The 16321-nt window shown below is 40.2% G+C and overlaps 1 protein-coding gene across 1 annotated transcript; it reads left to right on the forward strand.

The window, feature by feature from the left end:
- Nucleotides 1-221: 221 nt before the first annotated feature.
- Nucleotides 222-12456, forward strand: LOC133424482 (amine sulfotransferase-like). The gene is made up of 6 exons (XM_061715125.1): nucleotides 222-1195; nucleotides 2896-3107; nucleotides 6628-6754; nucleotides 6825-6919; nucleotides 7008-7188; nucleotides 11650-12456. Exons 1-6 carry the CDS (start codon nucleotides 1039-1041, stop codon nucleotides 11772-11774), a joined length of 897 nt encoding a protein of 298 aa, XP_061571109.1. The 5' UTR covers nucleotides 222-1038; the 3' UTR covers nucleotides 11775-12456.
- Nucleotides 12457-16321: the final 3865 nt, after the last annotated feature.

Below are 16321 nucleotides of genomic sequence, written 5' to 3' on the forward strand. Positions count from 1 at the left end.
ATAAGCCCAGTTCTCTGAGTAATATGATTGAGATGACTCACTATGGGATGCAGACCTCGGAAGCATCAATCTCCTTCCGTCCACCGCAGATAGCACCAACTACCTTAAAGGAGACCTATTATGGCATTTAATGTATATTTTAAACAGGCCTTGAATGTCTTAAAAACAATCAAAAGCTTGTTTTTTCTACATAAATCAGAAATTCAGCCTCTGGGCCATGTCTCTAGTTTTACCGCTTCTAACCTCCTTCTCTGTGAGTGATCCTGAGGGGGCGGGGCTATGATAATGAGGCTCTGTGCTGATTGGCTGCTTGAATGACGTGTAGCAGGGGAGGGAACAAAGCCTCCCTCTGGGCACAAGAGCCGGCTGCGTACACTATTAAAGCGTGTCCCCAATATTAAGGTGTAAACTTCAAACATTTTACTTTTCTACAAAGGTCAGTCGCCTTTTTTTGCTTCATGTTCTGTGTTGCAGAGACTGTAAAAACGAATTCTTCCATAATTCCACCTAATACCTCATATACCTCTCTTTAGGACTACAATCACTACAAGCACACACTTCATTAACTGTATTTGGCCTTCAATCAATTTTTGGCAGGTAATAAGACCCATTTTCAGGGGAGAAATCAGATTCTGGCAGAGAATCACTTTTTGGCACGACACCAGCACACCCGTGGCTACGCCACTGTTTAAGTTCATACTTCACCTATAGGTCCATGGAGCGTGTCAGCGGTGAGAGTTCAATATATTCTATATCTGGGAGTCGTCCTGGACCCGACACTCTCCTTCAGGAAGCACATCAAGAGAGTGTGTAGCTCTGTTAAATATGGCTTGGCAAACGTCAGATAAATCAGGAACTCATTGACTGACAGTGCAGCAATAATGTTTTTCCATTCAATGATCCTATCACACATTGACTATTGCCTGGAGATCCTGCCTGGATCCAACCTGGGCCAGAGTCCTGCAGGAGCCGGTCCAGAACAGCGCTGCTCCTGCTCGTGTCCGGATCAGTCCCCGGGGGTTCCTGCTCGTGCTTGTCATGGATCCCGACCAGAACCAGCCCCCCCACCTCCCGCTGGTCCCCCACAGAGGCTTCAACCTGATCTCTGGGCTCCACGACCCCGGAGAGGTGGACCTGATCTCCCGGCTGCAGCTCCGGGACTCCGACCTGTTCATCGTCACTTATCCCAAGTCAGGTGAGTCGGACTCAGACCCGGAGCTTCCAGACCAGATCAGAACCTGCTGGAGAAAAGAAACCTGCAGAGAAACACAGCAGAGGACTGAAAACATGAAGAGAGCTGGAAATAAGTCAACAATAATAATGCACTGCAAAAACTCAAAATCTTACCAGGAATATTGTCTTATTTCTAGTTAAAATGTCTCATTTTTAGTCAAAAAATCTCATTACACTTAAAACAAGACTCATCACCGGATAAATAACTATTATAAGTTAATAATAATAATAATAAGTTATTTGACACTTTTCACCTGTTTCAAGTAGATTTTCACATTTTTCCAGATTTATCTGAGATTTATCTTCTCATTACAAGCAAAAAAATCTTGTTCCACTGGCAGATTTTTCTACTTATTTCAAGTGAAAATCTACTTGAAACAGGTGAAAATTGTCAAATAAAAAGTTATTTTTCTGGTAATGACTCTTGTTTTAAGTATAATAATATTTTTTGACTAAAAATGAGACATTTTAACTAGAAATAAGACAAATATTCTTGTTAAGATTTTGAGTTTTTGCAGTGAAAACATTCAAGATATAAAAGAGCTGTTAGAAGTGGGATAATAGAAATCAGACTCAGACTCGGATCATTGGGACCGGGATCAGCAAAGATAATTCCATCAAGGGTGATTAAATCATGGGCTGTTGGGTCTCTGAGGTGTTTGGGGAATAAATATTGACTTCACTTTTATCTGAAGTCCTTAGCAGAGACAGGCCAGGGGCCTCATGTACAAAGAGTGCGTGGATTTCAACGTGAATCCATGCGTGGAATTCTTGCGTACTCAAAAATAAATTCAGATGTTCAAAACTGCATACGCCCAAATCCTTTATTTGAATATCACAATCAACGTGGATTTGAGGGCACATGCGGGAGTACAACACTCCTCCCTGTCTCCTCCCTCAAGTAGATCCATGTGAATATGATAATGAGGATAATTATCCATTAAAAACCGCTAATCCTAAAAAGGAATTTGGAAAAACAAGTAAAACAAATAAAAATGGCATAATTTCCGCCCAAATGACACGATTAATTCAAAATGGCCGACTTCCTGTTTGGTTTCGGCCATGGCGCCAAGAGACTTTTCTTTAAGTTGTGACATGATACAGGTGTGTACCGATTTTCGTTCATGTACGTCAAACCGTATTGTGGGGCTTGAGGCACAAAGTTTTCTAGGGGGCACTGTTGAGCCATTACGCCACGCCCATTAATGCAAACCATTAAATATCACATTTTTCACCAGGCCTGGCTTGCGTGCAAAATTCGGTGACTTTTTGGGCACGTTTAGGGGGAAAAAAGGCCCTCCTTTTGTCGGAAGAAAAAAGAGGAAAATAAAAACGAGAACGAGAACAATTCCTACAGATACAATAGGGCCTTCGCACTGTCAGTGCTAGGCCTTAATAATAATAACACAATCATATGCTGTGACAATGCACCTTTCAATAACCATGCCGACCTCATACTGCTGCACCTTTCACTTTTAAATTGTTCATATGTTAATAAGAGCCATTTGTCTATTACTGTTTGTAACTATTTAATTCTCGGTTCAGTGAGCCACCCAAAGCCCCGTCCAAATGGGTTTCAGGAGAGCTTTGGCTAGACCCCTTGGGTGATTTCAGAAAGGGTGTGATCAGTTATTTTCTTTTGTAATCTGTTCTGGTTGTCAGGGACCATCTGGATGCAGCAGATCATGCTGCTGCTGGAGGCGAGGGGGGATGTGAGCGCCGTCGGCAGCAGCCGCAGCAACGCGGAGCTGGTCCCCTGGATCGAGGTGAAGGACAACAGCCAGGCCTTCATGCGGGCTCCGTCCCCCAGGATGTGTGTCACCCACCTGCTGCACCACTTCCTGCCCCTGGATCTGAGCCAGAGGAAAGGCAAGGTCAGCACCACACACTAGGGCTGCAACAACCAATCCAGAAAAATAGATTATTAAAAGTGGCGGCAACGAATTTCATTATCGATTCATTGTGTAGCGCAATTTATTCAATTCAATTTCATTTGTATAGCGTCTAATACAACAGATGTTGTCTCTAGACCGGGGGTCGGCAACCCACGGCTCTAGAGCCGCATGTAGCTTTTTAGTGCTGCCCTAGTGGCTCCTGGAGTTTTTTCAAAAAAATGTTTCACCTTTTTTTCCCTTTTTTTCTCTTTTTTTCCTTTTTTTCTCTTTTTTTCTTCTTTTTTTCTTTTTTCTTCTATTTTTTCCTTTCCTTCTTTCTCGAAATTTTGACTTTTTTCTCGACATTTCGACTTTTTTCTCAAGATTATACTTTAACATTGATCTCGACATTTCAACTTTTTTCTCGAAATTTTGACTTTTTTCTCAACATTTCGCCTTTTTTCTCGAAATTTTGACTTTTTTCTCAACATTTCGTCTTTTTTCTCAACATTTCAACTTTTTTCTCAAGATTGTACTTCAACATTAATCTTGACATTTCGACTTTTTTCTCGACATTTAAACTTTTTTCTCAAAATTTTGACTTTTTTTCTCGACATTTTGACTTTTTTCTCAACATTTCGACTTTTTTCTCGAAATTTTGTCTTTTTTCTCAACATTTCAACTTTTTTCTCGAAATGCATAGTGAAAAAAAAAAATCTTTCCCCAGTTATAACTAATATAGAAACATGCAGCATGTGTTGTCGTCATTATAAGGCTGATACAAGACTTTTCATTTTTTGCGGCTCTAGACATATTTGTTTTTTTGTGTTTTTTGTCCAAAATGGCTCTTTCAACATTTTCGGTTGCCGACCCCTGGTGTAGACCCTTTCCAGAAACCCAGAACATAAACCCCCGAGCAATTATTACATAAACAATGGCAGGTAAAAACTCCCCTAGTGGGAGAAAAACATTAAGCAAAACAGTGGCAAGAAAAACTCCCCTTTAGGAGGAAGAAACCTGGACCAGGACCTGGATCATAAGGGGGTAGAAACCTGGACCAGGACCTGGATCATAAGGGGGTAGAAACCTGGACCAGGACCTGGACGTCAACAGCACACAGCAGGCAGGTGGAAGCAGCAGCGGGATGACCAGAGGGCTGCAATTTATGCGTCACTTGCCACGTCGCAGGTTTTTTTTTTTTTTTTTTTCTCAATTTTCAGCCAGTAATAGAAAAACAACAACAAAAACAGGTATACAATACAATAAAACAAGGGGGGAGACACTACTGTCTTATATAATTATGCCATTTTGTCCATCTTGCTAAGTACATCTCTGTTTTAAGTCGTAGCCTGTAGGTAATTTGTTCCATTGATCGTATTTCTTCTACAATGTCCAACCATTGGCTCAGTCCAGGTGAGTCCATCTTCAGACAATTTCTCTAATGGCTTTCTTAGCCGCAAGAGATAGAATTTTAAAAATGTATATGTCCTCTTTATTTATTACATCCTCTGGTATCAGTCCTAAGTAAATAACTCTGGGATCTTTAGGAATCCCGAAACTTTCTCCAGGGCTCTGATTCCAAAATGTCGCAGGTTCATTTACCTTCATCTGTAGAGCTTTTTCAATGCTGGCTGACTGAAATAAAGTTAAAACAAAACCTCAACCTGCAAAGCCAGTTGAACGGAGGCGGGAGGTGGTATTTTTAAAGAAAATTAAGTCGATTTTATGAGTAACCGATGCAGAAAAAACAGTTCGACCAAAGTCCTCTAAAGTGTGCGAGGACTTCACGCTTCACAAAACTGAAAAATGAGTAACATGCAAGCTTGGCAAAAGACATGGTGCGGGAGCACCACGGTGATGGCACAACAACACGTAAACATGTTGGAGTCACTGATGCGGATGAAGGAGCTCAACGGCTGAGCGAGTCTTACAATATTCTACTTTGTTCTGCTTCAAAGTGAAGAAACGCAACGTTGGTGTCTCCCGTAGCTCGCCTGATGCTTTGAAGCAGCTGGAGATTTGTCCGGTAAACCAAGCAGAATTCAGAATCAGAATCAGAATCAGCTTTATTGAGTCAGTTTAGAAAACTGTTTTTGACTTCGGATACACCGGCGGCGCACGATGGAATTGTGCGCCTGTTTTCCAAAGGGTAACACTGGGATAGGGGGGGGAGGAGAAAAAAAAGTACATCTTCACATTGAATATCATACAATACACAATATCAAGTTGCAAAAAAACACCTCGCAGCACACGAAGCACAGACATCACAAGACTTGCATGTGGGTGATGGGGGGTGGGCATCGCGGGGGGGGGGGGGGGGTGGTCCCGGCAAGTTCATCCAAGTGAGGGCCGCGTAGCTGGCGCTCAAACCCGAACGTCCTTGTCAGGGGGGTTGATAAGAGGGGGAGCCAGGAAGGCGGTTGGATGAGGAGAGGGGGGTGAGTGTGTCAGTGTGTATGTGAGAGTCTGTGACGCGATAAGTCCGAGGACCTTTCGCCCAGAGAGAGCACCCAAGCGTCCTTGATGGTTTCGGGCAGCCGTACAGTTCTGGGGGCGGATCCTCAGGTGTTTTGGGAGAGGGAAGGGCTAGGGGACAGGCAGCCCAGTAATTTTCCGTCTGCCTTTCCAGTCTCTGATCATCATCAGCGACTTCAATCAGACGAAATAGTGATCAATCAATTCCGGCCAAGCTGAGCTCTCAGCTTCTCCATGTTGTTATCCATCTTGTTAATGAGCTCAAAGCCCCCCGCCAGCCTGCGGTTCTGCTCGAGAATCGCATCCAGCTTACGGGCCTGCTCCCCCAGCGTAAAAGTCAGAGCGCTGATCGCTTTGCTTGATCCTTCTGCCACGTCCGGCAGCCTTGCAAAGTGGCTGAAAGAGGCCGCCGACGACTTACGCATTTGTCGATACATCAGGAAACTGCCTCCTCCAATCAAGGAGATAATCAGGAGAAATCCTGCGATCATAAATCCAAATATGTAGGCATCTTCTGCATCCTCGACTGACAAAATTGCCAAACATAACGGCTTCCACGCTTTATACGCATCCATCGAATATCCAGCAAAGAATGTCCCGTCAGGGCAGGAGGGCTCCCGTCTTCTTGTTGCAAAAATTTGGAAGAAAAATTTGGAAGAAAAAAAAAAAAAAAAAAAAATTACAAGAAATCAAGACGGGATGCAACCAGGACGTGGACCAGAATAGCAGTTGTGTTGGGTGTGGGAGACGGGCACAAGTCTGAACTATTACGTAGATGGAAGTACGTTGAGCGAGTGACGTCAATGGGGGATTGGAAAGACGGATGCTGTCGAGGACAACACCATCCTAACTTGGGAAAGGGAGAAACAGAAGATTCCTCTTGGAGAATGTAAATATCTTGACCGTATCTCTTTAGAGATCATCTTTTAGCAAGGCATGTTCCACATCAAAAGCTTGAAATGTTCGTGTCTTTTAGCCCTAACATGCATCCAAACTCATTTCCGTCACTTGGACATCACTGACGTGAACACTTGACCTGTTTCAGGTGATCTATGTGGCCAGAAATCCCAAAGACGTTCTAGTGTCCTACTACCACTTCCATAAAGTTGCCAACATGCTGGAAACCCCGAAGAGCTTTGATGACTTCTTTGAGAAGTTTCTTAGAGGAGAAGGTGAGCTCTGTTCTTCTAGAGTGATGCTTGATCTAACTGTTTTTGCTGATGTCGTGCGTTGTCATTTCAGTATTTGGATGCAGCTGGTTTGAGCACATTAAGAACTGGTACTCGCACAAGGATGAGATGAACATGCTGGTCGTTATGTATGAAGAAATGATCCAGGTAGGAGCTCACACCTGTGACGTGAACATGCTCCAACGCTCAGATGTGAGTGCTCTCAGGGTGGATGTCCTGCTGTGTTGTCATGCAGGACCTGCGCTCAGCCATAAAGAGGATCTCCATGTTCCTGGGAAAAGAGCTGACTGAAGAGCAGTTGGCCAGCATGGTGAAGCACAGCACCTTCAGCACCATGAGGAAGAACCCTCAGGCCAACTATGAGCAGGTCTCTGGAGAGTTGCTCAGCCACCACCTGGGACGCTTCATGAGGAAAGGTGAGTCCACATGTGGAAGAACTAGTCCAGGGGTCGGCAACCCACGGCTCTAGAACCGCATACGGCTCTTTAGCGCCGCCCCAGTGGTTCCCTGGAGCTTTTTCAAAAATGTTTGACCTTTTTTTTCCTTTTTTTCTTCTTTTTTTTCTCTTTTTTTCTCTTTTTTCTTCTTTTTTTTCCTTTTTTTCTCTTTTTTCTTCCTTTTTCCTTTCCTCTTTAATCTCGACATTTCGACTTTTTTCTCGACATTGCACTTCAACATTAATCTCGACATTTCGACTTTTTTCTGGACATTTCGACTTTTTTCTCAAAATGTTGACTATTTCCTCAACATTTCAACTTTTTTCTCAACATTTCGACTTTTTTCTCAAAATTTTGACTTTTTTCTCGACATTTCGACTTTTTTCTCGAGATTGCACTTCAACATTAATCTCGACATTTCAACTTTTTTCTCAAAATTTTGACTATTTCCTCAACATTTCAACTTTTTTCTCAACATTTTTTCGCCATTTGCCTTCATTCTAAGGCTGATACAAGACTTTTCATTTTTTGCGGCTCCAGACATATTTGTTTTTTGTGTTTTTGGTACAATATGGCTCTTTTAACATTTTGGGTTGTCAACCCTGAACTAGGCAAACATCCTGGGACATCATCCATAGGATTCTGAAGAGAGCTCTTAGAGATCTCTTCTCCAATGGTGTTAACGGGATGACTGAGGAGGCATGTCAATTGCAAACAATTCAGCAAGTAAAAACTGTGAAGCTTCTTGGACTTTGGCTGGATTGTACATCGTCATAGTCTGATCACATCAACAAAGTTGTAGCCAAAATGGGCAGAGCTGTTGCCGTAAATGTGCACCATTTCGTAAAGTTGTTAGTTAATTGGTTTTGTGTCATTTAGATGACTGAGTTGTTTGGTCTGCTGCATCCAACAGTCTTCTAAAAAAACATTAAGTGGCTCAAAGCAAGGCTGCAACACTTGCACTGCAAAAACTCAACATCTTAACAAGAATATTTGTCTTATTTCTAGTTAAAATGTCTCATTTTTAGCCAAAAGATCTCATTACACTTAAAACAAGACTCATCACTGGAAAAAAAAAAAAAACAATTTTCACTTTTGAATTTTTACATTTTGCTTGTAATGAGAAGATAAATCTTGTCCCACTGGTAGATTTTTCTACTTATTTCAAGTGAAAATTTACTTGAAACAGGTGAAAATTGTCAAATAACTAGTTATTTTTCTGGTAATGAGTCTTGTTTTAAGTGTAATGAGATTTTTTAACTAAAAATGAGACATTTTAACTAGAAATAAGACAAATATTCCTGGTAGGATTTTGAGTTTTTGCAGTGTGTTCTTGGTTGTTCTCCCAGTACAAGTGTTGCAGAAATGCGTGAACGTCTCTCCTGGCTGAGGGTTGAGGATAGCATATCCACTTATGTACTTACATATTTCCATAGAATTATTAACACTCGGACTCCTAAATTTCTCTGTAATAATTTCAATTCAATTTTATTTATATAGCTCTGTCTTCACGTTTGTAATAATATAACTTATTGTTCAAATATTCATTCATATAACACTTGAGGGTGAATAGTGGTGGGATTATGTTACCCTTCCCTAAGTCTGACTCTATGCAGATGACAGTACTTTATAGATATGTTGCATATTGGAAAACCCTTCCAGGTGAGATTCGTGACATCAAAAGAGGCTGATTTGAAACGAAGACTCAGGCCCTGTTTACACGTAGCAGAAATGGTGGTGTTTTCATGCGTTTTGGCCGTTCGTTTACACGAAAATGGAGCTCAAAGTCACCAAAAGCCATCATTTCTGAAAACTCCGGCCAAAGTGGAGATTTTTAAAAACTCTGTCTTCACGTTTGCTTGTAAACAGAGAGAAACGGACATTTAGGCTTCAGAACGTCACATTATGAGACAGAAACGTCACCAGCGTCATGAGTGACACCTGTGTTTACAATTAGTTTGTAACCGTCAATATTTTCTTGTATTTTACCTGTTTTATATTCTAACGTCACACTTAAAAGTAACTCCACTTCTCTGTCACTCCAAACTAAAGACTCTGGTTCATCTTGGAAGTAACTGGAAGTTACTCGTGTCATTTGTTGATGTTTTTTTCCAGGATTCTGATTGGCTAGCATGACTTTATCTTCTCGTTACACTGCCCCCTGTAGGTTTGGCTGCTCATAGCACCTTAACAGATATTTATGCAGGTTTGTGTAAATGATGGTATTTTTCAAAACGTAGAGGGGGGAAATATCCGTTTTTGAGAATTTTCGAGAAAAAAGACGAAATGTCGGGAACTTGAAATTTTGAGAGAAAAAAGTCGAGAAGAAAGTTGAAATTTTGAGAAAAAAGTTGAAATTTTGAGAAAAAGGACGAAATGTCGAGAAGAAAGTTGAGATTTTGAGAAAATAGTCAAAATGCCGAGAAGAAAGTCAAGAAAAAAGTTGAAATTTTGAGGAAAAAGTGTAAATTTTGAGAAAAAAGACGAAATGTCAAGAAGAAATTTTGAGAGAAAAAAGCTGAGAAGAAAGTTGAAATTTTGAGAAAAAAGTCGAGAAAAAAGTTGAAATTTTGAGAAAAGGGACGAAAAGTCAAGTAGAAAGTCGAGATTTTGAGAAAAAAGTCGAAATGTTGAGAAGTAACTCCACTTCTCTGTCACTCCAAACCAAAGACTCTGGTTCATCTTGGAAGTAACTGGAAGTTACTTGTGTCATTTGTTGATGTTTTTTTCCAGGATTCTGATTGGCTAGCATGACTTTATCTTCTCGTTACACTGCCCCCTGTAGGTTTGGCTGCTCATAGCACCTTAACAGATATTTATGTGGGTTTGTGTAAATGATGGGATTTTTCAAAACATAGAGGGGGAAATATCCGTTTTTGTAAATACCCGGCTCCGTGTGAACGTGGCCTAAGAATGTATTTGTTGTTGTCACCTTAACATCATATAGCGTATCTGATTGAGTGAGATCAATACATCAAATTATATTTATGATTTGTATGATGTTTTTCTTTATTTCTTATTTGTAATTTTTTTTTATGTACTTTATGAATTGAGATTGTATGTTTGATTTTGTATTTTATTGTCTCCAGGTCTGTTGGAATGATTTAAAGTTCTGAAAGTCTGTGTGGTGCTAGCCGAGTTTGAATGAAAGTGAAACTGAGGTCATGGAGCCCCTGTGGCCCAGTGTTGTACAAGTTCCTACTTCTCATGAACTAGTTGAAAGTTCAGTTCACATAGTTTAAAAATGAACAGTTCACGTTCATAGTTCACCATTTTCACTTTGAACTAGTTCAAATTCAGTTCATTTCAATATTTTCAGGTGAGAAGTACGAATGAAACACCCCCTATCCTAAAACTGTTCACTATACAATCATTATTGTCCTGGTGGCTTTTCAACTTTACTCAGAGGCTGTAAATCTCCAACAATGTAGTCCATTATCAGTGTTTCTACCTGTTGCAGGTAAATCAACCCTGAAGGAGCAGCAGTGACTGGGGTGGTTTGGGGCTGTTGGGTCTTCCTGGTCTTTCCTGATCACTTTGTTTGATTGTCAAGGACTTGCAGATATTTCCTCCCACTGGACGGAAGCTTTAACTCCACATGACGTTTACAATGTGAAGTTGACGAGGCAGATGTTAGGACTTGTTTTCTCAGTGCAGGTGGACATAATTTGCAACAGAAAGGTTAGATTTAATTTTACCGTCGGACTCTTTGGGAGACGATGTGTAAAATTCCTGCAGATAATGATAAGGATCATCATCTGACGGCTCGCTGACGCTGCGTCTGCAATGTCTCTCTCTTCACTGGTCATGTAAAGATGCACCGGGCTCGGGCCACCGTTGCCATGGAGCTGGTGCCGGTTGCTATACTAGTGCACTGCATTGTGGGTAATGTAGTGTGAAGTCATCGTCTCATTGAGTATTTTAAATGCGCCGCCCGCTGGTGAAATGAGGAGGATTATTCCATAATCATTGGACCTAAACAGTGAAGCTGAAACTCACATAATCTGAACAGTTCAAATTCCAGTTGGTGATCTGCAGAATGAACAAGTTCAAGTTCTTTATTTGCAAATATGATGCATTCAGTTCAACGTTCTCACAGAAATGAACATGTTCATTTGAACGCGTTCATGCACGACACTGCTGTTTTTAATTTGAACCTGGACAAACACATTGAGATTCTTATCTTTATTGACTCTTCTTGGAAAGTTTTAAGCTCTTCCTCTCAGCGTGTGATGCCTTCATTTGTGTTTCTCCTTCACTGAACCTTGTTCTGTCTTGTATTAGGTACAGCACTCTGGTCAGGTCAGCGGATTGAAAAATAAAGATCCAATCAAATCTTTCCACATTGATCTGGATCAGAGTTTCAGGTTCTGCAGACAGTTGTCAGTTCTTAAAGACATCAGGACTAACTGTGGTCTCTCTTCTTCATGTGAACCCAAGGCACCGTTGGCGACTGGAAGAACCACTTCAGCGTGGCTCAGAACCAGCGCTTCGACCAACTCTTTCAGAGGGAAATGAAGGAGTTCCCACTCTCGTTCATCTGGGACATGAAGGACCTGCAGTGATGCCTCACTGTCATTACAACCACGCACAGGAGCACATTATCAGGCTATAGCAGGGGTCGGCAACCCAAAATGTTGAAATATTGGACCGAAAACACAAAAAACAAATATGTTTGGAGCCACAAAAAATGAAAAGTCTTGTATAAGTCTTAGAATGAAGAAACACATGCTGCATGTTTCTATATTACTTATAACTGGGGGAAGATTTTGTTTTCATTATGCATGAGAAAAAAGTCTAAATGTCGAGAAAAAGTGAAAATGTTGAGAAAAAAGTCAAAATGTCGAGAAAAAAGTCGAAATGTTGAGAAAAAAGTCATAATGTCGAGAAAAAAGTCGAAATGTCGAGAAAAAAGTCGAAATGTTGAGAAAAAAGTCGAAATGTTGAGAAAAAAGTCAAAATGTCGAGAAAAAAGTCGAAATGTTGAGAAAAAAGTCGAAATGTTGAGAAAAAAGTCAAAATGTCGAGAAAAAAGTCGAAATGTCCAGAAAAAAGTCGAAATGTCGAGAGAAAAGTAAAAATTTCGAGAAAAGTCCAAATTTAGAGAAAAAAGTCAAAATTTCAAGAAAAAAGTTGAAAGATTAAAAAGGAAAGGAAAAAGGAAAAAAAAGAGAAAAGAGAAAAAAGGGAAAAAAAGAAAAAAAGGAAAAAAGGAAAAAAAGAAAAAGAGAAGAAAAAAGAGAGAAAAAGAGAAAAAAGAAGAAAAAGAAGAAAAAAAGAGAGAAAAAGACAAAAAAGAAAAAAAAAAGAAAAAAAAAAAAAGGTCAAACATTTTTGAAAAAGCTCCAGGAGCCACTAGGGCGGCGCTAAAGAGCTGCATGCGGCTCTAGAGCCGCGGGTTGCCGACCCCTGGACTAGAATAACATGTGTTGTGTTAAACTGACAGGTTCATATTTTAATTCTTGGGCTGCTTTGCTGTACCAGTCTGTCCACATCTCTCTCTGTCCAACACGGAAATAGTTGCAAAACTGTGCCAGTTAAGAGCATTTTATTAATCCACGTTAAATGCATTTGGTCAAACCTTTGGTCTAATCGGTGTATCAGTGTGTTTGTCTAGTTTAGCTGTAAATTATGTGATTGTAACTTTCTATCTTTGCTGGTTAAATGCATTTGACATTTACAGGAGCCTATGAAACCTAAACAATTAAACATTAAAAACAATACAAATATTTGGCAACAGTCCTATTGATTAAATGTTTTATTTAATGTAAAGATTACACTCTTTCTCCTCATGTCACAGTCATCTCAGGGTCACATCAGGGTTGTAGCTCAAGGGAATGTTTAGGAATCTACAGGATGCTGCTAAAGGGAGAACGATCCTCATCCCAGTACCGATGCAGACGCTGGACAGAATCCACCATGGACATCAGGAAATATCCAAGTGCTCTGCCAGAGCACAAGCGTCCATGTTGTCCCGGGTTAACGAGGTACACCGGAGAGCCAGGGGGGACATGTGAGGTGTGCAGTCAGTACTCACATTACTGCACAGGAACACTGCTCACCACCTTTACCTGCAAGGCCGAGGCAAAGATCAGACGCAGGAATCTTTCAGTGGGGAAAAGGCCACCACTTATGGCACTTTTCCACTAGCACCAGCTCTACTCATCTCAACTCGGTCTGGTTTCTTTTCCATAACAATTCAGCACCTGGAGCAGAAGTAGGAGGTTGGAGTGAAGCTGCTGTGACGTATTTGATTGTGTATCTAAATGAAGAAGACAACAACACTAAAGATGTAGAACCTGGAGGAGATGATAGATGTGCTGCTGGATCTGTGGCTTGTGGTTGATATCAAGTTAAAAACTGAGAGAGAGAGAAGATTCAAGCAGCGACTCTTTTTTTTTTTGTTAGTTAGTCTCGGCACCAGTACTGGAGTTGAGGGAGGATGGCATCCCCCCTGAAATAAAAACAGTCCAAATCATCCCCCCTGAAATAAAAACGGTCCAAATCATCCCCCCTGTAAAACTGCCATCCCTCCTTTCCATCCCTTATGTCATTTCATCAATGAATGTGGTTTTACTGCTATTTCAACATTTAGACTCATCACCAGAAAAATAACACCAGAAAAATAACTTATTTGACAATTTTCACCTGTTTCAGGTAAATTTTCACTTGAAATAAGTAGAAAAATCTGCCAGTGGGACAACATTTATCTTCTTATTACAAGCAAAAAAAATCTTGTTCCACTGGCAGATTTTTCTACTTATTTCAAGTGAAAATCTACTTGAAACAGGTGAAAATTGTTGTTTTTTCCAGTGATGAGTCTTGTTTTAAGTGTAATAATATTTTTTTACTAAAATGAGACATTTTAACTAGAAATAAGACAAATATTCTTGTTAAGATTGTGAGTTTTTGCAGTGATCCATGTTACTTATCCTGTGAAGGACAGAGTCATATTGATAAGTTCAGAAAAGTGTTTTTTATTGTTGTGTTTTGATGTATTTGATGTAAGCCCAGTGGATATTTAAAGCTTACAGAAGGCTGCATTTAACTGCTGCTATGTCATTCCTGCAGTATTTCTGCAGCTGTTTTGGTCACTGCTATTATTTGTAATATATTATATTATTTGTAATCAGCACAAATTATCTGTCCCCATAAGATAAAATCCACCACCCCCCTGATTTCTTTTTACAACTCGAGTACTGCTCTGCGCTGCTGAAAAGTCATCTGGAGCCGTGAGCAGCTATGAAGAGACAGAGCTCCTGGTAGATCTGGTCGTTCCTTATCTCCGTCTAGATCCCTTTTTAATTCTCTCCTCAGCACCAGGTTTATGAACATCTGACCCTCAGAGTTGGATCACCAAACAGATTTTTGCTGCCGTTGCTGGTTGAATAAAATGAACAAGAATCCATCAGAGTCTCTTTCTCTGATTTCCTCCTCCTGACTCAGACGTCTGACTCCAACCCCCCGACCAATCGGTGGCCTGTAGTGTGATGATGTCAGATACAGCCGACTCAGCAGCTTAGAACCTCGACAGAATAGTTACAGAAAAGTATCTACTCGGCACGTTAGACCCCTAGTGGGAAAGAACCAAACCCAGGTGAGTCGGGCTGAGTAAGTTCTAGTGGAAAAGCTCCATTAGTCTTGATTAACTATTTCTCAAGAAGCTAATCTGACCACTTGGACCACGGTTGGGAAGGTTGACATCATTGTTGCCACAGCCATGAGGTATTAGGAGCCCACAGTTGGCTTCAAATGAGTTCTCATTCACTCAAGATGCCCGTCCTTGCTGATGGTGCATGTGCCATCATCAACTCAGATGTTTCCAGCTACAAAACCCCACTGCACCCACGCCTCTCTCTCACTCGCAGTTCTGACTGCGTTGAACAGTTTTAAGGTTTTGTTTCTCTGTTTATTCTTATGGAAGAGTATTAGGGCCATGCAGAAGAAGAAATATTTGAGAGAGGAAGATTTTTTTTTATTGTGCACTTCGAGAAAAAAAGTCGAAATGTCGAGAAAAATGTTGAAATACAATTTCGAGAAAAAAGTACAAATTTCAAGATTCAAGAAAAAAGTCGAAATGTCAAGAATAAAGTCGAAATTTTGCCTTTTTTCTCAACATTTCAACTTTATTCACGAAATTTTGACTTTTTTCCTCAACATTTTTAATTTTTTCGCGAAATTGTATTTCAACATTAATCTCGACATTTTGACTTTTTTCTCCAAGTGCATAATAAAAAAAAAAATCTTCCTTTAAAATATTATTTTTATTTTTCTCCTGCCTGGCCCTAATACTCTTCCGTATATTCTAGTTTCTGTTGACAAAACTGATTTTATTCAGTTTGTTCAGTTCATATACAGGCACTTTAGTGCTGTTTGCATTGTTTGTTATGAGGGGGCACGTCCTCAAGGACGGGCCGTTTTCTTTGAGGGTGCAGTGCTGCATTTAGGAACGCTTGGAGTTTTCTGTACGGAAATGACCTGAAACAACTTTCCCAGATGTTTCTAGAACAGGGCTCGGCAACCCAAAATGTTAAAAGAGCCGTACTGTATTGGACCAAAAACACAAAAAACAAATATGTCTGGAGCCACAAAAAATGAAAAGTCTTGTATAAGTGAAGACAACACAGGCTGCATGTTTCTATATTAGTTAGGACTGGGTCCTCGGCTGCAAATGTCTTTCCACATGACTTTTTGTTACGCGAATCTATGGAAGAGTATTAGGCCCAAGCAGGAGAAAAGTTAAAATAATATTTTATAAATTTATTTATTTAGATTTTTTTTTTTCATTATGCACTTCGAGAAAAAAGTCGAAATGTCGAGTTTAATGTTGAAGTACAATTTTGAGAAAAAAGTCAAAATGTCGCAAAAAAGTCGAAATGATGAGAAAAAAGTCGAAAGGAAAAAAGAAAAACGAGAAAAAAGGAATAAAAGAAGAAAAAAAGGAAGAGAAAAAAAAAAGCCGCAAAAAAATGAAAATTCTTGTATACGCCTTAGAATGAAGGCAAATGGTGAAAGGTCGAGAAAAATTTGAAATGTCGACATTAATGTTGAAGTACAATCTCGAGAAAAAAGTCGAAATGTCGAGAAAAAAGTCGAGATGTCGAGATTAAAA

This window comes from Cololabis saira, chromosome 3 (genome assembly GCF_033807715.1).
Source record: "Cololabis saira isolate AMF1-May2022 chromosome 3, fColSai1.1, whole genome shotgun sequence".
Lineage (NCBI taxonomy): Eukaryota > Metazoa > Chordata > Actinopteri > Beloniformes > Belonidae > Cololabis > Cololabis saira.